Here is a 23,692-nt window from a genome sequence, read left to right on the forward strand (position 1 = left end):
TGTTCCTCCTGGAGGGGAAGTTGTAGGTGTAGTACGTGTTATGCCGATGACAAAAAGGGGACACAGACACTCAAACTTCTCATCATTCTAACATTGCTAAACATTAGCATATAAAAGGTTCAACACAACTGCTTATACTTACCTAGACAACTTGGCAAAGATGGAACCCATGAATTGTTAGCTTCACATCTAACTGAACTGCTACCATGCAGAGTGTAGCCAGAATCACATGCAAATATTACGGCGTTTCCATATGAATAGTCAGGTCCAAACCCAGATTGCTTTTTTCCATTTTTAACTTCTGGCTCAAGACACTTGACCACTGAAAATTAAAAGTACCAGCATAAGAATGTTTGGCAGAGGAAGCATGCAGTGTGTGTGGGGATATGGGGGCGTGGGGGAGAATTAGAGGAAAGACGAAAACGCCCTGATACTTGACTACAGCAGGTACCAAAATGTATTTCAAAATAAAGTTATACAACTCTGCATATTTTCCTTTAAAAAGATGTTAGTCTACATACACCACAGCACCCAACTGTATGGCTCTCCGGCCCCTTCCCCCACCCTCCACTAAACTGCATGAGTTAAACATCATCATTGTGTGACGTCATCAGGAATTTGGGTCAAGCTAGAAGAGATGTACATACAATGACATTCTGGAACTGAACTTCCCTGCTTTTGGGGGAGTTAATATTAAGTAGCAAGATGACCAACCTGCCCTAATGCCTCTGAAAAAGCCTCAATCCCAGCTGTTAGGCTGGGAAAGTCAGAAAGAATACAACCAAGTTGTTGCAGTTGCTTGAACACCAAGTACATAAATGCATTGTTAGCGAAATGCAACAGTGTGCAGGAGCACTGCCGTCACTAAAATGAGGATTGTACAATGACCTTTATTTCCCTCTCCAAAGAACTTTATGGCTGTGATATGAACTCACAGAAGCCTGAGCCTTCACTGCCAAGGAGCCCTCCCAGAGAGTTCTGAAAAAGAGGCTTGCCAAACAATCCTGCTTGTAAGCCCCTCTCTCTCTCCGCCCACTCCCCTTTAGCACTTGAGTTGAAGGGTACTGGCATAAAAGCAAAGAGTTTAAGAGTTTATCTCCACCTAAAAATCAACTGTTTGTGACCTGAGAATTAACTTCAATCTTGGAACACTGAGGGGAGACAAAAAACACAGGATGTATTAGAGGCAAAGATTGTTTCCAGGAATGATTTATGAAGTGTCAGTCATTCTTTAGTTTTTCAACAGTAACTAGTTTTCACGATACGTATTTAGGGGGACAAAGCACTAACTGAATTTCCTCAGGTTTATGGGTTTACTTAGCAATCAAAATAGAGTTTTTCTTGGAAGGTGATCGTAGAATAAGAAGGGGATAAAAAACAGACGCTACTAACCTTTGCATTCAGGGGCAGGCCCACTCCACTCTCCATTGATTTGATCTTTCGTTGTACAATGAATGGACGCCTCTCCAATAAGAGAGAAGCCCGGGTCACATTTGTAAGTTACTGCTGAGCCAAAGGAAAACTCTTCTCCACTCTGACCATTATGGGATCCATGGGTGATATCAGGAGGTGGAAGACAAGGTATTGCTGAAGCAAAGAATGTCAACATGAAAATTAAAGTTTCCACTGAAGGTGAACCGCAGAGAGTTTTCTCTAAGAAAGTTGTCTCAGATCCCCCCAAAAAGCTATTTAGCCATTTGGAAGCGTTCTTAACATTCCATTTTAACATTTGAAGCAATACCCCTTTCAGATTCTGAAGGTTTTTCTGCTTTTAGGCTCGACCCAACCCAGTACGTCCATTGCTCAAGGAGGATGCTCCATAAAACACCAGATCTGGAAGATGACCTTAGCAGAGCGCGCCCCTTCCCAGCATTAGCCTCAAGAAGCCAGAACCTCTTGCCCGGCATCTCTCGAAACAGTACTGTTCCACCAGCAGAAAACTAAGCTAGAACAATTCTTGTAGCAGCAGCTGATTCTAGACCGGACATCAGCAGCATGATGGATAGACCAAGCCCTGAAAGCATTCAAGAGATCAAATGAAGGTAGAGGCAAATTAATTGTGATTCACTCCAAAAGAGCCTCAGATTTTAAGTGGATAGTCACATTTGGGAAGCCTCAAAACTTCTTCAAGTCATTATCATGCCTTTTACATAGTGAACAGGAGGATTACACAGATACAATAGTGAAGAGGAGCCATGAGGCCTGTTGGATTGTGCATATTAAACAGTGCCAGGTGAATAATCTAAAAGGTAACCAAAAAAAAAAAAAAAAAAAAAAGATTCTGTAGGAGTCATCTAAACACCATGGTGAAGCACAGTATGATTTCATTCCTCCCCACAACAAAACTGTCATTTGGATTAAATACCAAAGGAAGAACAGAGACTCCTCTGAAGCAGCAGCTATGCTGCATCATCTCCAGATGTGAATGGTTCTTAAAACCATTAAATTGCTTTACCTTGGCAATGTGGAACCTCCTTATCCCAATCAACTCCATTTCCCACAAGCACACACTGGGCAAAAGTCGCTCCAATTAATCTGTGCCTAAAGAAAAAAGGTTGAAGTTTGTTACTCATGGAAGCAAAGAACTGGTTACCCGTCACGAAAGATGGAACATGGTTTCTTCCTGCCAGTAGGTGGAGACAAACCATTGAAAAAGGGATACATCTAACACCATAGGACCAAGGAACACGAAGGTCAGGTCTACAGTACACATCTACGTCGGTACAGCTACAGTAACTCCTCACTTAACATCGTCCCAGTTAACATTGTTTCGTTGCCAATCAATTAGGGAACATGCTCGTTTAAAGTTGCGCAATGCTCCCTTAGAACGTTGTTTGGCAGCCACCTGCGTTGTCCACTGCTTGCAGAAAGAGCAGCCCGTTGGAGCTAGCTGGTGGGGGCTTCGAACCACGGTGGACCGGCGGCAGCCCCCCCGCCCCATTAGCTCCCCTAAGTTCCCTGTGTGGCAGCCACCCAGCAGACTATATCAATTGTCGGGCAGTTCAGCTGTCCCTCCCCGCACTGCCCTGTGCTGCTCCTCTCCTCTGCCTTGGAGTTGCTCCCGGGAGCCTCCTGCTTGCTGTGCGGGGATGGAGGGGGAAGAAGGGTGGTAATGTCAGGGTGTCCCCCTCCCGCTGTACCCTCTCTCCTCAGAGAGGTGGGGGAGAACACGACAGGGCTCAGGACAGAGGGAGCTTGCTGCCAGCAACTGCTGTCAACTTGCTGATCTACTTAAAAAGGCAATGTACTTAAACTGGGGTCAGCGTACTTAAAGGGGCAATGCGCACATGTGTCTCTCTCTCACATGCGTGAGTGTGTGTGGGTGAGACTGTCTCTCTCGGCCATGCTGTGTCTCCTCCCTCCATTTGTGCTGCCTGGTAGAGTGTGAGGCTACATTAACAATGTGTTAACCCTTGAGGGCTTAGCCAAAAGCACAGCATTTCCAAGTCCATTGAGCTGAAGGTCCAGCTAAACCCAGCACACAAAGTTGCAACATACTGACAAAGCTTACACTTGGTCTTCACTACAGAACACAGTTAGCATTCGATTAAATTGAAGTGAAAGAACTTGAAGAAATCAAACTCCTGTGAAGGCAGGGAACAGTGAGAGAGCACGCGCGCGCACAGATGGGCCCAAGCAGCTGCTAGTTTGTAAAACAGAATTACACCCAAAGACAACCTGCCGACAGCAGTAATGGGAGACAAGACAGCTGCCCTGAGCGGTCACCCACTTGCCATCTCCCTGTTCCATATTCAAAATGCAAGCATTGTAACTGTCCAAGATCTAACCAGTGGTCTTTAAACCCACAGACCTCATAGGACTGCACAATTCCAAAGCATGAGGCCCCTATAGGCTACTGTAGAGAAAGTCACCAAGTCCTTCAACAAGAGCTTGGAAATTTCTGTGGATCAAACCTACTTCATCCAGAAGGCAGGATATGGACCAACCTACAGGATAAACCAAGGGATTTAACTCCCACCTCTGTGCAGCCGGAGAGCCTGCCTTGCCCCAGGGAGTTACCTCCCCACGCCCAGATACATCTAATTGAGACTGGGCCTGGACATCTCCCACCACCCCATATATCCCTTGGGAGTCCTCTCTCTGCTGCTTGGACAAGCCACCTAAAGTTGTGATACAGAAAAACAAAACTCTGTACAACACCTGCATTCCTGTCATTTGTGTGCCCATGCAATGCAATCCATTCAATTAGCAGGGAGGGCGAAGAGCTTGTGGCAAACTGCCGGCACTACTTTGATGGGTCTCGCGCTCTCTCTTCTTCAGGAGGGTTCAGGGCACCGTTTCTCGCCCCTGAACTGGGGTATTAACTGCCCCACGAGTGTCCTAGAGGAGGAGTGGAGAGGGAAGGACCTGGGCCCGCCCTCTACTCCAGGTCCCAGCCCAGGGGCCCTAGGGAAAGCAGTAAACCACTAAAACTAGTGGTTTCTTCTTCTGGGCTACTTCCCTCTCCTGCCCTTCAGCTTGTGGGGCTTCCTGCCCTCCCTCTGCACAAACCAGGTGTCCCTTTACCAAGGGTCTTGGTCTTCTTAGCCCACCGCAGCACTTCTCCAAACTCTCCTCTGCTTCCCTCCAAACTGCTCTCTGCTCCAACATCCATCCACTCTGCTTCAACTCCTTTCCTTGTGTGATTGAAGCTGGGGGGGGGGGGGGGTTATCAGGTGACTGGCTTCAGGCATTCTAATTAATCTATAGCGAACTTTCTTCCTTCTACAGGGAATAAGGCTCCCTTCTAACACTCTGCTACTACCCTCTGGCCATGCTGTATCACAAGCTATTTAAACTAAGTACAATGCTACCACAAGAACAATGAGTAAAAACTGCCCACGAACAACTTCAGGCTGGAAATTAGAGGGTTTCTAACCATAGGAAAGGTAAGGTTCAGGAACAGTCATCCAATAGTAGTTGTGGGGGCAACTAATTTAGTTTGAGAGAGAGCCAGACAACTTTATGCGTGCAATTATATGATGGGGTTGCTTGCGATGGCGGGGCTCAGCAACCCTGGGGTTTGTTTCCAGTGTGTGTGTTACATTCCAAAGGCTCACGCGTCAGGATTTCAGCCAGGCACCTGAAGCAGTCAGGAAGGGATTCCACACCAAATGTATTCTGAGTTGGTTTCTTTTATCTCCTTCCTTTGAACCATCAGGGATAGCCATGGCTGAAAATGGGACACTGGATGGGGAAGGCCAGGACTCTGAGGTGGCATCAACCGCTCTCACCTCAGTGCTTGACTTGCTGGTTCTTGCTTACATGCTCAGACTCTAGTATGTGGGGTTGTTAAGAAATGTTCCCCCTGGTCACATTGGCAGTGACATTGGGGGTTTTCTTGCCTTCCTCTGTAGTATGTGAGTGCAAGTCAATTGCCAGGATTATCTCAATATATATCTCACTTCAGCATTTCCCTGCCATGACAGGGACCCGAGGAATTTGTGCACCTCAGGCCCTCCTGTTCTCTGACCATGGCACATAATGGTCTAAGCGCCTGTGGGCTGTAGTATTTTAGACTACATTTTGGTTGAGTTTAGTATGTGGGTCTCTGGGAAGTGTTAGTGGCCTGCGATATACAGGAGGTCAGACTGGAGGATCTGGTGGTCCCTTCTGGCCTTAAACTCTGAGACCTCAAAAATCCAAAACACACCTGCTCAGTGCAAGGAAGTCACAAGCTATTTTTGATTCCCCAAGGCCTGGCAACATTACCCATATGGACAAAAGCAACAACTGCACTTGATGCTATCCTGGAGAATACCGACATCTATAAGGGAGGGACAGACAAATATTCGCTATTGTAGAGCAGGAACAGGTCTGCCTCTACCTGGTGCTGCATTTTATGGGCAATATTCTGCCACTAGCTCCCAGCACCCTCACAGAAACCCCTGTAACAAGGGAGAGATGGCACGGGTCAGTAAGTGCCACATGACCCCTGAGGTGGGACTCTCAATATCAGAACCCAACCCCAACTGGATGATCTCCTAAGGGCTCTACGCTGGGATCTTCAAAAGCACCTGAGCGAGTTAGATGCCCATCTCCCACTGAATGACAACCATAGCTGGGTGGCTACCTTCCTTCAACTCCTTTGAAAATCGCAGGTGTAATTCTTAACAAGGGCCCCAGCCCATGGATACAGATTTATAGCACACCACTCACTTTTGTTCTTCAAGTTAAGCAGGCTTTCTTGTCTCATTTTGCCAGACTTCAACAGCAGTTTTACACCAGTCTAGGTTCTGTTAATTAGTCCAAAGAAGCAATTTGCCACTCACCCTTCATCACAGGAGAAGTTTGCTCTTGCACCAAACCGGAGGTCCGTTAAATCACCCTTGCCATTTTCGAGTTCTAGTGGTTTACATCGTCTTCCTAGAAGAGAACAAGACAAATATTAATGTTACCTCAGATTACCTTAATAGGAAAAAGGGGATATCCTAACTTGCACCCTCTAACACAGCAAATACCATGGCAGATCAAAGCCAATGGTCTTGGAGTCCAGTATCTGTCCTGTACGACAGCAGTCAGCACCAAAGGCTAAGGAGGAAAGCTTAAAACCCACATTATGGATACTTTTGTTACATGCCCATGGGAAGTGACGAGAAGTGAAGCGGGATGATGCTTCCTAATCCCACACAGACAGTGGTTGCCTTATATCCTGAAACAAGAGATTTAAGATCCCCTTGCAGATTTAGTATAAGCGCAACTATTCATACTGTAAACGTTAACGCCCAGATCCCGAAAACTCATATGCAGAACCATATTCATGTGGGTAGACCCATTGACCTTAACTGGCAGCAATTACAAATAAAAAGCAACATAAGACACAGAAAAAAAAAAAAAGGATAGACGGCATAAGTTACGAAATGTAAAAATTTATATGGGGCACTAAAGACATCAGTGAGAGTCTCACAAGCAGCATGGTTACAGACAATAAGGAGAAGATTTTGAAGTTCGTTAGGGACAAAAGAAATCCTTCTGTAAGAGAATGTACCCGTGTCCACACCCTAGAGACTGCTGTCATAATCTTTGTACCGAGCATGCCTTGTGAGGCATCATCTGAAAATGTATAAAAAGAAAAGGAGTACTTGTGGCACGTTAGAGACTAACAAATTTATGCTCAAATTTGTTAGTCTCTAAGGTGCCTCAAGTATTCCTTTTCTTTTTGTGAATGCAGACTAATACGGCTGCTACTCTGAAACCTGAAAACGTATAGTTTACTGGTCAATACTGTCCTGATAAAATGCATGGTAACATTGTCTTTGAAGTTAGAAGATTTCCCTGTATAATGTTAACTCATATTGCAAACCTACAGCACATGTTGGCAAACAGGACTGTCTCAAAGGAATGTGTGCTCTGCTTAATTTGCATTTAAGCAACAAGCAGCCATCAAGCAGGAAGAAAAAAACCTCCAAAAAAGAGAGGAAAAGCAGCAGGGAAGATCTTTTCCCGATAGACTTTTTGTCAGCTGGGAATGTTTTCCCAGGGGCGGGACTGACACTATAAAAAAGGAGCAACAAAAACTCCCAGGCACCCCCTCCTCCCTCTCACTCCATCCATCGACTCACTGCACTAGAAGAGACAAAGGAAGCACCAACTAAGCTGAAGAAGGGGTCCTCGCTTAAGAAGTTTGGTCAGCAAGACTGCTGAGAGCATATGGTAAGAAAAACTTCATTTTGAATTTAACAGCGTGTTTTAACTTGAGCACCAGTTGTGATTTATCTTGACCTCTCTTGTAACCCTTTCAGACTTATGCCTCATTACTTGCATTTCCTTAAAATCTTTGTAGTTAATAAACTTGTTTGATCTAATCCAGTGTGTTTTAATTGAAGTGTCTGTGAAACTCTATTTGGGTAACAAGAAAGAAAGAGACTCGAAATGAATTTGTATTGTCCGGGAGAGGGCTGGGCAATACAAGACATACATTTCTGGAGGCGGGGGGGGGGGTGAAGGGGGGGGGGGGGGAATACTAGGAATTTGTTGGGCTCACCTTGCAGTATAAGCAAGGCTGGTGAGAACAAAGGTGTGGCTGGCGAGACCTAGCTGGGAGTGACTTGCACACTGGAGGCTGTTTGTGAGCAGTCCAGACTGGAGGCTACAGCAGCCAAGCTTTGTAAAGGGCACCCCCAGGTTAGAGGACAGGGGTGACAGATTCTCATTAGTCTGGATGATACATTGAGTATACCACACGTAGTAAAGGTACAAACCTGTTACTAAATGGAGATGGGTAAAACAATTATGATACACGAAAGGCAGGAGCGTTCAGGAAATATCTCCCTTTTGTATTTGGAAAGAAGCACGACAACCTAGTCTCATCACAAGAGTCTCATGAAGTACTTCCATGTCTATTAGTAATTAAGGAGGAAGTTAAACTACATCTGCTAGGGATAAACATTGTTAAATCAAAATCTTGGGATAACTTGTACCCAAGTGTCCTGAAAAGTTGGCCAAGGAGATCTCTAACCCACTGATTAAGATTTATAAGAAGTTAGAGTAACTGGAAGTTCAAGAAGAATGGAAGAGCGCTGATCTTGTGCCAGTATTCAAAAAGGGCAACCAGAATGACCTCGGTAACTATAGACTAGTTAACATGATCTCATTCACAGGCATAGTAATTTAAAGGTATTGTGGGATTCATCAATTCCAAGGGCAAATCTGTTCTGACCACTAGTGCAGTGTAGGGAAAATTTTCCCAATTCATAAGGAATTAAGAACAGGAATATAATTAATACCAACCAATATGGTTTTATGGAAAATCAGGTTTCTCTGATAAACCTCTGTCGTTCTTTGAAGTTACAAAGATGTTTGATAAACATAACTGATGTAATATGCCTTGACTTTTGTAAGCTGTTTGACTTAGTACCACACAACATTCTAAATAAAAAATAAACACTTCAGTATCAATAGAGCACAACTTAAATGGACTAAGAATTGGCTAAGAGGGTGAGGCAATATCTTTTATTGAACCAACTTCTGTGGGTGAAAAACTTTCGACCCTACACAGAGCTAGTCTTCAGGTTTGGAATACATTTCTGAGACCAAGAAGAATGGTGTGTAAGCTCGAAAGCTCATCTCTCTCACCAACAGAAGTTGGTCCAATAAATGATATTATCTCACCCACTTTGTGTCTCTAATATCTGGGGATTGACACGGCTGCAACACCACTGCAGACAAGAACTGGCTAACTGACATCTCCAGGAACAGTCATCAGTGGGAATGATCATCAAACAAACCTGTTTCTAGTAGGACTCTGCAGGGATCGGTCCTAGACCTGATGCTATTCAACATTTTAAATAATTTGTCTGGAAGTAAACAAAAATCACTCCTGATACAATCTGCAGATGACACAGACTGGGGGAGTCCTACAAAGCAATCTGGACTCCCTATGTCCGTTCAAAGAAAATTCATTCTAGTACCGTATAATGCAAAATTATACATCCAGGCACAAGAAATGCAGGCTGTTCCTAGAGAACGGGGAAACTATATTCTGGGAAGGAGCAAGTCTGAAAAGGATTGAGGTCACAGCAGACAATCAACTGAACGTAAGCTCCCACTGCAATCCTATGGAAAAAAGGGCTAATACGATCCTTGATGTATTAACAGATGTGATTGCAAAGCCACTGGCCATTATCTTTGAAAACTCATGGCAATCGGGGGAGGTCCGGATGACTGGAAAAAGGCTAATGTAGTGGCCATCTTTAAAAATGGGAAGAAGGAGGATCCTGGGAACGACAGGCCAGTCAGCCTCGCCTCAGTCCCTGGAAAAATCATGGAGCAGGTCCTCAAGGAATCATTTCTGAAGCACTCAGAGGAGAGGAAAGTGATCAGGAATAGTCAGCATGGATTCACTAAGGGCAAGTCATGCCTGAATGATCTAATTGCCTTCTATGAGGGTCCTGCACTTAGGACGGAAGAACCCAATGCACAGCTACAGACTGGGGACCGAATGGCTAGGCAGCAGTTCTGCGGAAAAGGACCTAGGGGTTACAGTGGACGAGAAGCTGGTTATGAGTCAGCAGTGTGCCCTTGTTGCCAAGAAGGCCAATGGCATTTTGGGATGTATATGTAGGGGCATAGTGAGCAGATCGAGGGACGTGATAGTTCCCCTCTATTCGACATTGGTGAGGCCTCATCTGGAGTACTGTGTCCAGTTTTGGGCCCCACACTACAAGAAGGATGTGGCTAAATTGGAGAGAGTCCAGCGAAGGGCAACAAAAATGATTAGGGGTCTGGAACACATGACTTATGAGGAGAGGCTGAGGGAACTGGGAATGTTTAGTCTACAGAAGAGAAGAATGAGGGGGGATTTGATAGCTGCTTTCAACTACCTGAGAGGTGGTTCCAGAGAGGATGGTTCTAGACTATTCTCAGTGGTAGAAGAGGACAGGACAAGGAGTAATGGTCTCAAGTTGCAGTGGGGGAGGTTTAGGTTGGATATTAGGAAAAACTTTTTCACTAGGAGGGTGGTGAAACACTGGAATGCGTTACCTGGGGAGGTGGTAGAATCTCCTTCCTTTGACGTTTTTAAGGTCAGGCTTGACAAAGCCCTGGCTGGGATGATTTAGTTGGTCCTGCTTTGAGCAGGGGGTTGGACTAGATGACCTCCTGAGGTCCCTTCCAACCCTGATACTCTATGATTCTATGAACAGGGAAGAAGAAGTAGGGAGATGATAGCAATGCTGTATACAGCATTACCGAGACCCATACGGGAATACTGTACCCAGGTGTGGTGTCCCCTTTTTTAAAATGGTGTTGAAAAATTGCAGATGGTGTAGAGAAGAGCCACAAAAAGGTCTTCACTGGCCTGAGAAAATGCCTTACACTGAGAGACTTAAAGAACTCAGTCTGTTTAGCTTGTCAAGAGACTGTGAGCCTACCTGATTACAGCATCTGAGGACCTTCACAAGGAGAAGATACCAGCTACTAAAGGGCTCTTTAATCTAGCAGAGAAAAGCAGAACAAGAACCAAGAGCTGGAAAGTCGAGCCAGACAAATTCAAAATGGAAATAAGGCGGAAGTGTTTAATATGAGGGTGACTAATTACCAGAGGCAATGGCAGATTCTCAGTCTCTGCAAGTCTATAAATCAAGACTGGATGTCTTCTCGAAGATATGCTTTCGTCAAATACAAGTTTTTGGCCTCAGAAAAGGGATAACTCGGTGAAATGTAAGTCACCTGTGATGTAACAATCCCTTCTAGCATTAAACTCTACGAAGCAGCGGACTATTCACACGAGCAATATTAAGCACAGTTGTGTTTGCCGGATCAGGTTCTAAGTGTCTCATACTTTTTTGAATCCTGCCACGTTCTTCGCCTCCATTTTGTGGCAGAACGTTCCACAGGCTTGTTTTGCGTTTTGTAAATATTTGTTAGTCGTTTTCTTGATATGTGAATCCTGATTTTAGACAGCTAAAAACTGCACGTTCCTCAGTCAAGCTCAGTGGAAGAGCTTTTCTTTGCCCCTACAAGAGTTATTTGTGATGCTTTCTCCCGCAGTAGACTTATTCCCACGAAAAATGAACTGTTTCAAAAATTCACCACATCTATATGGAGTTGGATACAGATATACTGTATCCATGCAAAGATAACGTTGGCACTTTTTATGACTGCACTGGGAAAAATCTCTCCATGCAGACAAGGCATGTAAAAATTGTGACCTCTTTACTAAGGCCTGATCGATTCAGTAAAACAAGGCCCGATGAAGTCAGTGGGACTTAAGAACGCACTAAGTGTTTTGCTGAATCAGGGCCTATATTTAAAGTATTTTCTCAAGCCAGCAAGCCAGAGTAGGTGAGTCTGAGGCTAATCAAGGAAGTCCCATCAGTATTCAAGACGACAAATTCAATCATAATTTAAAACATATGCACAAGAAGGCAGAGTTAAGTTTCATCAGCATCCAACTGTATATATCCTTACTAGTTACATGGAATATCGCATCTATAGTCTTGAGATGAGAAAATTTGCAAACATCTTATCGTACTCTTAGCAATGAAGCCAAGAGGAGTATTCTCTAAGTTTTGTTATGAATTGCTATTTTGACCAAGTTTGTAACACAGGTCCCTTCCAACTCTGATATTCTATGAGACATTATTCAATACTGGGTTTACTTTTAGTACAGTGAATTCAGGATATTTCGTTATGAGGGATAGAGCAACTACAATGTTTCAAAAAGGACAGACACTTAGCACACCAAAGTGTTTTACTTAATTGTAACAGGTTTCAGACCAGTAGCTGTGTTAATCTGTATCAGCAAAAACAACTCCAAGTCCTTGCGGCACCTTCGAGACCAACAAATTAACTTGGGCATAAACCTTCGTGGGCTAAAACTGACTATATCAGATGCATGGACTGGAAAATTCAGTAGAGAGGTATAAATACACAGCACAGGAAAAGATGGGAGTTGCCTTCTTTTCGTATGCCAATAGAAGAGAAATACCCAACAGAAGAGAGATTCCTAACTCTGTCAAGATGGCTTGCACATCAATTGAAATGGAAAAGCAACAAAGGTACTCACCTTCACAAAACTCAGCGTCTACTGACCATTTTGAATTTTCAAGACATGTAACAAAAGGAGACTTTCCAGAGCTCAAAATGTATCCTGGGCGACAGGAGTATTTCAGTTTGGTCCCAACAGGATAGGCATCGTTCACGACCCCAGGCAGCTCAGCAAAAGGCAACCTTGGAGGAGAATCACAAGTGCCTAGCAAGAGAGACAGACAAGGAAGGGAAAAAGTTAACTATGAAAGATATTCAATAGTCTGTTGTAACAGAATACTAGTTTTTGAGAAGCCACAAATGATTTTATTGGGGACAATTTGGATGTACTTGTTTTCATTAGAGCCTTGAAGCTAGTTTACTGAATGGGCTTGATACAGAATTGCAGTACATTAAAATTTACCATGTATACATCACCCTGAATATGTGTAGTAACGTAGGGTAAGTATATTGTGCAAAACAAGACATTGCTCCACCCACAGGTTTTAGAGAGAGGGTTGCAACCGTACAGAGTGACATGAAAGAAGGTGACGCAGAAGGCAAAGGAGACTAAGCTAGCAATCTACAGAAGAATACACAAAACATGTCTGGCATTAGAACAAGTGAGAACAGCTGGTGGAAAGCCATCTCTGAGACAGGTAACTTTCATATTTCTCATGTGATGCATGGAAATTGTATGATAGTCATGGACAAGTGCTAATGAGAAGCAAAGTGGGGAAAGTAACTGAAAAACTTCCTGATGTACTGTATTGTATTTTCTAAGTGGCAACTGACCCTAAATTCTCAATGACTGAGGGACAATCTTCACTCATTACTGTATTTGCTTTCCACAAGCTCCTCTTAGTATAACCTTTTTGGAGTGATATACCCAAATAATTGGATGTGAATACATTAACCTTAATTTGGGATACTGCAGATCATGTACTGTATGTACCTTATGACTTTCAAACCAAATTTTGTACTTTTGGATATTTTAAGCATTATACCCAGATATACAGACACACTTGTCTTACCCTGTGTATTAGATCAATTTAACATTAGCTTTAATACAATTTTATTTCTCTGTCTGTACAGTCCCAAAGCTAAGGCTATAACAGGGGAACTTGCTCATTTGACAGTCTTTAGGAGTCTTATGCCCCACACTTCGTTTTACTGAAGCTGGCCAGCTACAGCACCTTTACCCGCTGTTCGAAGGGGCTTTTTCTCCCCCCCGCCAGCCTGCCCACCTCCAACCACGGACAGGAGACGCCCCCAGCCCCCGCCCCTGGGCCTTAACACTCCCACCAACGGGACAGAGTTTAGCCCCCAGGCAGAAGCGCTCACGGGGGCTCGAGGCTCGCAGAGGTGCGGGGCTCGCCCCAGGGGCCGGGCTGGGGCAGCGGGCACCTGTCGCTGCCGCGCGGCTCGGGCCCCCTCCTGCCCCCCGCGGGCCGAGCTCGACGCAGCCCGGGCTGAGGGACTGGACGGGGAGGCCCGGGGCGCCGTGCACCGATGGAGGGGGGGAGAGACGGGGAGGACTCTGTGCCCGGGCAGGGGCCGCTGGGCCCCCCCGCCCACACTCACCGCGAGCCCCGGGCAGGCGCGGCAGCAGCAGCAGCAGCAGCGCCAGGAGCCCCCGGGCGGCCGGCGGGCAGCGCGGCCCCGAGACCATGGCGGCGGCGGCGGCAGAGGGAGAAGTCGCGGGGCGAAGGCGGCGGCCTCAGGGCGTCGTCGCCTCAGAACTGCAGCTTCCGGCTCTGGCGCAGCTACCAGCCCCAGCGCCGGCCACCAAGCGAGATGGGGAAGCGGCGGGGAAGGGGCGGAGCCGGTGTCGCCGCTGGGGGGCCGCGCGCTCGGGGGCGCTGCGGGGCCGCTCCCTTGTTCCAGTCGGTGCCGCCGCTCACGGGCACGCGGGGCCCGGCCGGGGCCCTTGGTGGGCAGGCCCCGCTTCCAGCTCGCTTCGGGCCCCTGGTGGAGGAGGCGGGCGGCGCGGCCGCGCTCCTGTGTGGAGGCAAAGCCGGGTTTGGAAGCTGACAGCTCGCAACCCCGCCCCTGCACTGACCCGGTGACTCCGGGAGGGGTTTTGACCCCCCTTAGTCCCCTGGGCTCAATCCAGAGATCACTCCTCAGTCTTTAATCGGGCAAGAGTCATTGACTGCAACGGGCGCTTAAAGAAGGATCGAGTGAGAAGCAAATGTAACCCACACCCCTCCTGGGCGTGGTGTTCTCTCTCAGCTAGTGCTACTGAGACCACTTCGAGCAGGATTCCTGAGTCTGCTCGACAGCCTTCGCTAAGGGCCATCTGGCTTTTTGCTCGTACAGTAGAGGCTGGTGCACTAGTAAACTGCAAAGGTGCCAGGTTCAGTCCCGCCCGCCAATGATCGGGGTCTGTCAGCGTTACACAAAGACTGGAAGATCTGCCCCCAAAGTGTGGATTGTTACTGCAGCTCCGCGAACACAATATACACGTTGTCACTGAGAACATGATATTTATGTCACCCACGTGTGGGTTAGGTGCTTGTCTAACAAGAGGCATCAGCCCTCTGCGGCTGGAGGCTTGAGCCTTTGCTGCATGGCCCTTGGTTTCAGTGGGGCTCCAGGCAACGACAGGGCCTGCTCAGAAGAGTACAGTTTGCAGGAGTAGCGCTCACATTTGTTTTATGTTTTAATAAAAAGAATATCGTATTTTATACATCTCCTTTCCGCAGAACTCAGAGTGGGCTCATTGCTGTGATCTGGCCACAAAGGCTAGCCACATTTAGTCAGGCAAAGTGTAAGCCGGTAATTATTAAATAAGGGGAAATGGTGTCTGTTTACCATTTAGACCGCCTGTTCCCTTTCTTTCTAACTCACAGACAGAGCTGGTAGTGACCCCTGTATGGAGAGTGGTGATATCTTTCTGTTACAACAGAGTCTTGTGAAATTAGATTTTCTCAGACATCGCCATTGATTACAGCAGCCCTTTGAAATTCAGCAGGCAGAAAGTGCTCAGGTTAGAGACGTGCCTTTTTTTGTGTCCCCTCCAAGGCAATTCCATTCAGGGTTGGCTGAGATATCAACTTAAAACAAAAAAATATCACCAGTTCCCTTCCCTCTCATGCCTTGCCAAAAACACCCACATCTCTTAAGTCCAACACTAGGCCCCTGCAGCAGCAAGACGCTGCACTAGGGATGCCTGGGAGCTGCAATGGGGTTGTGGCAAACAGTGGGGCTGGGGCTCCAACCAGCCCCCATAGATAGCACATTTCCCACTCTGGGGGCACCACACTAGACAGGAATAGGGATAAGTGAGGAAGCCAGGCCTGGGCTCTTCCCTAATTCAGCTACAAGGCCTCACCAGTTCTGGAATAAGAAACAACACTAGCAACACATTTATGTGATTACGGTAGCTGTGCAGCTCTAGTGGTAGCTATCTGTGCTGAAGTTGCTAGTTCATATCATGCTGATGAGATGGATGAGGGGCTATTATAGTTGCACACAAGAAAACTTTAAAAAATTCTAGGAAATTGTATCCAGTAAGAACGGTAGTAAAAGAAAATTTTGGTTGCACTCAGGAGTTAGGAAATGTCAGATGTAAGCAACCTGACTCTGCATCCACCACCAGCTGCACAATACTGCACTGGCACCCTGGAAGGCAGCTGCCAGAGCAGCCGGACACCGTTCAGCAGCACTGAATTCAGATTACACTTTTAAAGTGAAAAGTGAGAGACATGAAATATTTGGCCATGTATTGCTCCAGATTGAAGAGCTCATAATTTCCTTGATAATAACAAAGCTAGATCTAGAGCCCCATTGGAAACTTCGAGTGAGTAAACATCCAACAACCACCTTTGCTCAGTTAAACCACAAGGAATATTCCAATTGGTTCAGGTTCTAAACTAATGAGTGTATAGGACAAGAGCCTAGAGGTCTTTGAGTAACAGGCACAACAGTGACCTTATCTAAAAAGAAAATGATGGGAGTAGTACTGAGCAGTCTTTCGTTTCCACTATTAAAGCTTTAATGACCTCTGTTTTGAGTCAGTGTTATTTGAAAACCACCCAAGCTGGTTGTAGGGGAAGGGTTTTTTTTGTACGATCTGACTCTGCAAGGTGCTAAGTAGTGTGAAGTTGGTAGGTGACCATTTAAACCAAATCCAGCTGTAAAATGTGTGTGAAGAGCCCCCGCACTCTGACCCAGCTTCCCAGCAAGAACACTGGGCAGGCAGAGGGGGGCGAGCCAAACAACTTTATAACGGAACATTGCATGACTTAAAACAAGTATGCTCTCTTATAGATCAGCAACCTTCCGTGAGAGAGCCAGGCAGCAAAATTCATAACTTTACATATCATGCCACACACATTTTACTGTGATATTGACCAGTGAATTATGAGTTTTCAAATGATACCTTATAAGGCATCCGTTGTGCAGATTATTACAATAGCATGTGGGGTGTGAATACAGGGTGCATTCGGTCACACATGTGCATTAGCCTCTATGCATTAACAAGTGCCTGGCCCCCAGTGCCCAGCTATGCCTCCTTCATGCTTTTTGACTCCATGTGCAGACTCACCAAACAACTGAATGATGGGATGTGAGCAGAGGAATTATAGGACTTTGCCGCTGTTATCTCAAGACCCAGAATGCCAGCGGTTTCTGGACGGCGTCCCACAACATGCCATGAGAAGAATCCCAAAATGCATAGAGCCTAGCAGTGGACCAAAGCACAACAGGATGCCTTCCCAGAACGCAGAGCACTTATTTCTACAAGTCAGTGGGAGGCGTATGCACGAATTCAGAGGAAAGTAGCTAAAAAAAAATCCACATCACCTGTGAGGACGCACTTATTTCAAAATAGTTATTCCACAACAGCATGCCCAATTTAATCCACAAAATGCCCACTATGTGGGCAAGCCCTACAACTCCCTTCCTCTAATCTGTTCTATGCCAGCAGAGTCTGGAGTCTTTGCTGACCAGCAGCGGATTTCAATGGGGCTTCACACTGGTGCAGGGCTCTACTGACACGCAGAAGTGGGGCCGAAGTTTTTAGTTAAAATATAAAACAAATTAAGCTAGTACTCTAGAACTCATCTCTTTGTGGAACTATGTGGTCACATCACTGCAGTGACCCCACCGCTAATGACGACTATGTGGAATTGAAGACATGGACTGGTAACATTTTCTCCTTCACGGGCTATTTTATTTCTGTGTCATTGGACAAGCAGAAAGTGACTCCCATTGAGGTTGCCTAGCACTACCCATTATTTATAAAACGTGTGTGAACTTTCCTGAGACATTTCCACATAGCCATCGTTCGCTGCAGACCTTGGAAACTGGTCAAGAACAAAGCCCTTGGGTTAGAGATGTGCTTTTTCTTGGCCCCATAAAATTCCATTCAGGTTTTACTGAGTTATCAACCGCTGAAAAGGTCAGTGAAACATGCCCAGGAAAATGTTTAACCTGCCATAATAATCGAACAGGGCTCTTCTAAGACTCAGCCCATGCATTGGGAACGTCTGGGAGCTGCCACAGGGCAGGGAAGGAAAGCAGCAGGCGGAGCTCCATTCAACCACTCTCTCAAAATCAGTACAGGACCACCTCCCACTCCTCCCGCAGTACATCCCTCAAGCTGGGGTAAACAAACCCAGGCAGGCACAACCCCATTCCACGTGGGAGGTGATGGTGGCAAGAGGCAGAGTTGGGCTGAGCTCCACCCAAATCAGCATACGAACCCAGTGGCTGATGTGGAATTCTGAGATAACAACCTTCTCTGATGCCAGCTAATAGAGTGAGTTCTGTAGATGAAGTGGTAGCCGTCTGTGATTGATAGTGTGTGCAGGGGTGCAGTTGTATATACTGTGTGTGCTGCCAGACCCTCGAGCCTTTGCAGAACCTTTGTTGATTTCAGGAGGGCTCCACACAACTGCAGGGTCTGTTCACACAGTGCAGCTTGCAGGAGTAGAGCTCAGATCTCTGTTACGTTTTAACTAAAAATAGCATCTTATTCCAAACTTGTGCTTTCTGTGGAACTCAGGGTGGGGTCATTTCTGTTAACTGACGGCAAAAGCTAACGACATAGTTATGAAATAACCTGGATAGTTATGAGATAAGGGGAAATGGTGTCTGTTTATGGTTTGACAGCCTGTTCCCTTGATTTCTAACTCACAGAGGGAGCTGGTAGTGACCCCTGCATGGAGGGTAGCTCTGTCCTTCCCTTACAACAGAGTCTTGTGAAGTTAGATTTTCTCAAACATCGCCATTGTTTGCAACAGACATTTAGAAATTCAGCAGGCAGAAAGCACTCAGGTTAGAGACGTGCCTTTTTTTGTGCCCCCTCCCAGGCAATTCCATTCAACTTAAAAATCAAAATCAGTCAATCAATCCCCATTTCCCGTCTGACTCACAGTTCCAAAAAATGTTGGCAGCCTGCCAAAAAAAACCCCCACAAATATCCTAAGTCCTACACTATGCCTTTACAGCAGCAAGATGCTGCACTCGGAATGCCTGGGAGCCGCAGCCAGGTCGTGGAGAACACTGGGTCTGGATCCCCAAGAGCCCCCTTAGCTAGCACATGGGCCGCTGTAGGTCATCTCCCACTCTGGGGGCACCGCACTGGGCAGGAGCTAGAGGCCAGTGAGGAAGCCTTGGAGCCCATCAGTGAAAGAACCGTCAACCTGAATCGTTAGTGACAGAGGGGCTGGAACAATGTTTATAATGGGGGTGCTGTGAGCCATTCAACTAAACTGTAAACTCTGTATATAATGGGAACTACTTCAAGCCAGGGGGTACAGCAGAATCCCCAGCACCCCTAGTTAGTAGAGAGAATCCCTTCACGGTCTCTATTACTTCTCTCTGTTGTAGGGTTGCCAACCCTCCTGGTTTCACTGGGAGTCTCCTGGAATCAGGCCCTATTTCCCGGAGGCTACTGCAGCCAAACCAGGAGATTTGAGGTGCTAGCAGTCCAGTAGCTCAGCACGGCTAAGGCAGGCTTCCTGCCTGCCCTCGCTCCGAGCCGCTCTCAGAAGCGGCTGGCACTGTCCCTGCGGCCCTGGTGGGTCGGGGGGCAGGGGTCTCCGCTCACTGCCACTGCCCCAGGCGCAGACTCCACAGCTCCCATTGACCAGGAACTGCGGCCAATGGGAGCTGCAGGGGTGGTGCCTGCAGGCAGGGGCAGCATGCAGAGCTCCCTGAACCCCCTGCCCCTAGGAGCTGCTGCCAGATGGATGTGCCCAGTCGCTTTTGGGAGCTGCCCAAGATAAGCACCACCCCCACTCACTCCCTCCCTCCCACACCCCAACCCCTGCCCTGAGCCCGTACTCTGCACCCAAACTCCCTCCCAGGGCCTGACCCCTCACACCCTCCTGCACCCAAACTCCTTCCCAGAGCCTGCACCCCCTCCTGCACCCCAACCCCTGCCCCAAGCTTAGCCCGGAGCCACCACCTACACTCTGAACCCCTGAACCCCGCCCCCCCAAGCCCAAAGCCCACAACCCCTCCCGCATCTCAACCCCCTGCCCCAGCCCAGTGAAAGTGACTGAGGGTGGGGGAGAGCGAGCGAGCGAGTGATTGGGGGGGGCTAGAGTGAGCAGGGGGCGGGGCCTCGGGGAAGGGGCAGGGCAAGGGTGTTTGCATTTGTGCCATTAGACAGTTGGCAACCCCACTCTGTTGGGCCCGCTGTCAAGTCTGCACAATGCAGAAAATCCACATGCATTAGGTGCATTACCCTTGTAATTGTTCCAAGAGCTAATTCTTTAACTCTAGTAAGCTATCGACTCCCAAATACCAAGGGGTGATACCAGTCCCAGCCTGGGAGGTGACATTGTGGGCGTGCACAGGTCTTTTGTGCACACCCAGCAGGGCTAGCCACGAGAGCTCTGAACAGATCTAAAACCAACGTCATGTTCTAACAACGTGTATTCCTCTCCACCTTCTCCTCCTGTGGGATCCCAAAACACCAAGGTGCCCTAAAGCTCCTGCAGGCTACTGGGTCAAGCTCATCAGCCCTACTACAGAATATGAGAAGGCGGCCAGATACTCAACAAGGGGCTAGCTAAGCTGGTCTCTCTACTTCAGTCGTTGCAAACTTCAGGTTTGAAATGTCATGCTTGTGCTTGGATACATGTGGTGGATTGTTTAGAGAAAAAAAGGTTGAAAGAAGAGAGTGAGAAAGCTTAAAGATTAAAAAAGGAAGCTTTAGTTAGGTTTAGAGGAAAAAAAGGAAAAAATAAGCACAGGGCTAAGAAAAAAGGTTTTAGAAAAAAATAAAAATGAGAGGCTGCGTCACTGAACACATGCAGAGCGAAACGTCCTACTCCAGCGACTGTTGGTAGTGAAATGATAGCTGTTCTCGGAGGTGATCCTTGGGAGCTAGCCCTGTCTTTCGGTGGACCCATCCGTAGCTGCTTTACAGCTATGTCACAGAATCCACTTTTTGAACCAATCCATTCATACCAAGATTCTAAAAGAAGAGCCTTTCAAAAAAGGACGATCGTGAAGTGTATTTGAAAAAAGCTCTAGCCAACGAGCATTTGACCATGTGTATAAAACCACATATTTTTGCAAACGGCAGTTTTAAAACCGGTAGCCGAGACAACGGTCATGTCCTTCTACAAGACGCCTCCAGATGCCAAGAAGCCGGAACTGCCCGCGGGTGCACCAGCTCACGTTCAGAAGAGACGACCCATTTACACTTATTTTGCTAAAGAGGCAGACCTGTTGCCGAACCCTGCCTTTCATCCTGAAATTGAACTGAAGAAACAGGAAGACTTTACAGAGTCACGGCCAGTTGTAAAAGACAAAAAAGATGGCGTGCGAAAAAATGTGTTGCTGGCTTTGGAGGAAGCAGACTCGACGGTGGAGGTAAAGCCATTTTGATAACAAATTGATGAAAAATTACAACATGTTTTATAACTATTTATGGTTAAATATTTGTTTTTTATAGGTAGGAATGGAAGAAGAGTGAATACGAGGACATGGCAACCGAGGGACTGCTGGAGGATAGCCATGTCGAGAACCAACTGATATACCCAGAGTCATGGAAAGACGGCGACATTTTTATGCTAAAAAGCAAGCGAAAGCTTTACCAGTTGTGAAAAAACTACTACATTTATGTGTTTAAAAATGATCTCTCACACGCACACACAGCTGCAGCACAGGGTGACCAGCAAGGTAAGAGATAATGAGCCCCACACAGTACCTACTGCCTGCAGAAATTTTAGTCTAAGCACACCTCACTGCCAGACTGAATTAGTAGTATTTCATTTCACCATCCCAGTCCCTCACTAACTTTACCAAATTTGGTGCATTTCTACATTTTATGAAAAAACAAAAACCAAAACCAAAACCAAAACGTTTACTATTTTCCTGCAGTTGAGAGACCTCAACTCCACCTTAAAGTGGTTTTTCAACTATTTCCATTTCATAACCTCAGTGTATGGAAAGTTATGAGCAGAATCACTATGCTACGGAACAGAGACAGGCAGCTAATGTGACTCACATCAACTCCCCCCTTCATCTTAAGTCAGCTCACAACAACTTTCAATAGGACTTTTCCTCCTTAACTCACTTGGGCTCTTTTGAAAACACCATTAATTGTGTTTAAAATGCCAAAAGCACCCACTGGCCCATGTACTCTAAGCTTCCCAATGCTACCGCCACTGGTGGCCTTGTGTACACTGGGAGCTGGTCTACACTAACGCTGTAAGTCAAGCTGAGTTATGCAATTTACGTAACTGAAGTTGACATAACTTGGGTTGACTTACAGTGGTGTCTACACCAAGCTGAGTCAATGGAAACACTCTCCTGTCAACATAGCTTCTGCCTCTCAGGGAGATGGAGTACAGACATCAACAGGAGACCATTCTCCCATCGACTTAGCGTCTTCACCAGACCTGCTAAAATAGACGCCGCTGCATCAATTGCAGCAGCGCCCATTTAGCCAGTAGTGTAGACATGGCCTGAGCCTTTGTCCTGCTTTCAGCCACTAGTGGTCTGACACCAATATAGCTCCATCAGTGCTCAGCCATAGTGTAGACAGGAAAACTGCTATAAACTGCTTACACCTACCCAGCCTTGAAAACATAAACCGCACTCGTGCAAAACAAGGCTTGATAGGGCAAACCTGATGTTATGCTGGGGATTTGAACTGCTAACTGAAAACCAGGACACATCCCCAGTGTAGCTATGACCTTAGCAACAGTGGCAAATTACAACATCTAAATCCAGACACATCCTTCAGGTAATCTGAGCAAAAGCAAAGCTTCATTAACATCTTTGCAGTTTCTAATGAGCATCAGAAATCTGTTTCTAACACACAGATCCTAATCCTATTGTAATGCAGGCAGGATCAAACCGACTGGCTGTTAGCTAAGGCTGTAGAGCAGACTCATTTTAGGTCTCTAAGCTGTCTCTGTGCCACTAGATGGGACAGAACACCACACCCAGGAGGTGTGTGGGTAATACTATCCCGCTCTTATTCAGTTTGGATAGTATCTTGTAGTTTTCTGGCAGTGCATTGTTACAAGGCTGACAAAGTGCTACCCCTTGCTAGAAAGACCCATGCCCTAGGATATCATGGATTTTTTTGGGGGGTGGGGTGCAAAAAGAAGTACTAGTTTCATCTGCTCTTGAAAGCAGGTAGTGTCCAGATCACAGTCGAGGGGTAGATGTCAACCACATTTTTACATCGCTATCGAGAGAGTCAGGATGCTATAGTCTTTGTACAGCATTCCTTTTATTCAGGAAAAAAAAGTACAACACAGAAATTCCAGTTTTTTCATTTAATAAATATGCAGATTGCCAAGTAAAATTCTGTACAACTTGTATATATACAAATAATTTATGTTTTCAGTGACAGTGACAAAACAGCATTTGGCTATGAACACCTTCTCACAGCAGAGAATTATTTCCTGAATGCAACAAGCTTGCTTTAAATGCTACCAAAAAACTTATTTTCAACTGAAATAGAAAAATAAAGACATTTCCTTTAGGCACGGAATCAGAAGAATTTGACCACAAGTATAACCATTTTACTGCTTACTTATCGGAAAGCGTTCATAAGGAAACGGAGGTAATTTATTTTGGCTCTCAATACGGGCTTAAAAAACTTGATAGGTGTTCAGAATCCACACCGAGTCTTGCACACGTCCACGCACTTCACCCTGGGATGCTACACTGAGGACACACTAAATATAAGACTTGGGGTAAGAGTAGTTTGCGGCTGTTTGTTATTGTTGTTTTTGGAGTT

General features: G+C 46.3%; 1 protein-coding gene across 1 annotated transcript in view; it reads right to left on the reverse strand.

The window, feature by feature from the left end:
* CR2 (complement C3d receptor 2) overlaps positions 1 to 23,692 on the reverse strand; it is a 74,838-nt gene that overhangs the window by 16,359 nt on the left and 34,787 nt on the right. Inside the window, exons 12-16 of the mRNA XM_074936186.1 lie at positions 12,509 to 12,694; positions 6,273 to 6,366; positions 2,456 to 2,541; positions 1,393 to 1,587; positions 143 to 322 (exon numbers count right to left, since the gene is read on the reverse strand). Coding sequence (XP_074792287.1) covers positions 143 to 322; positions 1,393 to 1,587; positions 2,456 to 2,541; positions 6,273 to 6,366; positions 12,509 to 12,694 — 741 coding nt within the window. The remainder of the gene's footprint in view (positions 1 to 142; positions 323 to 1,392; positions 1,588 to 2,455; positions 2,542 to 6,272; positions 6,367 to 12,508; positions 12,695 to 23,692) is intronic.

This window comes from Natator depressus, chromosome 21 (genome assembly GCF_965152275.1).
Source record: "Natator depressus isolate rNatDep1 chromosome 21, rNatDep2.hap1, whole genome shotgun sequence".
Classification (NCBI taxonomy): Eukaryota; Metazoa; Chordata; order Testudines; family Cheloniidae; genus Natator; species Natator depressus.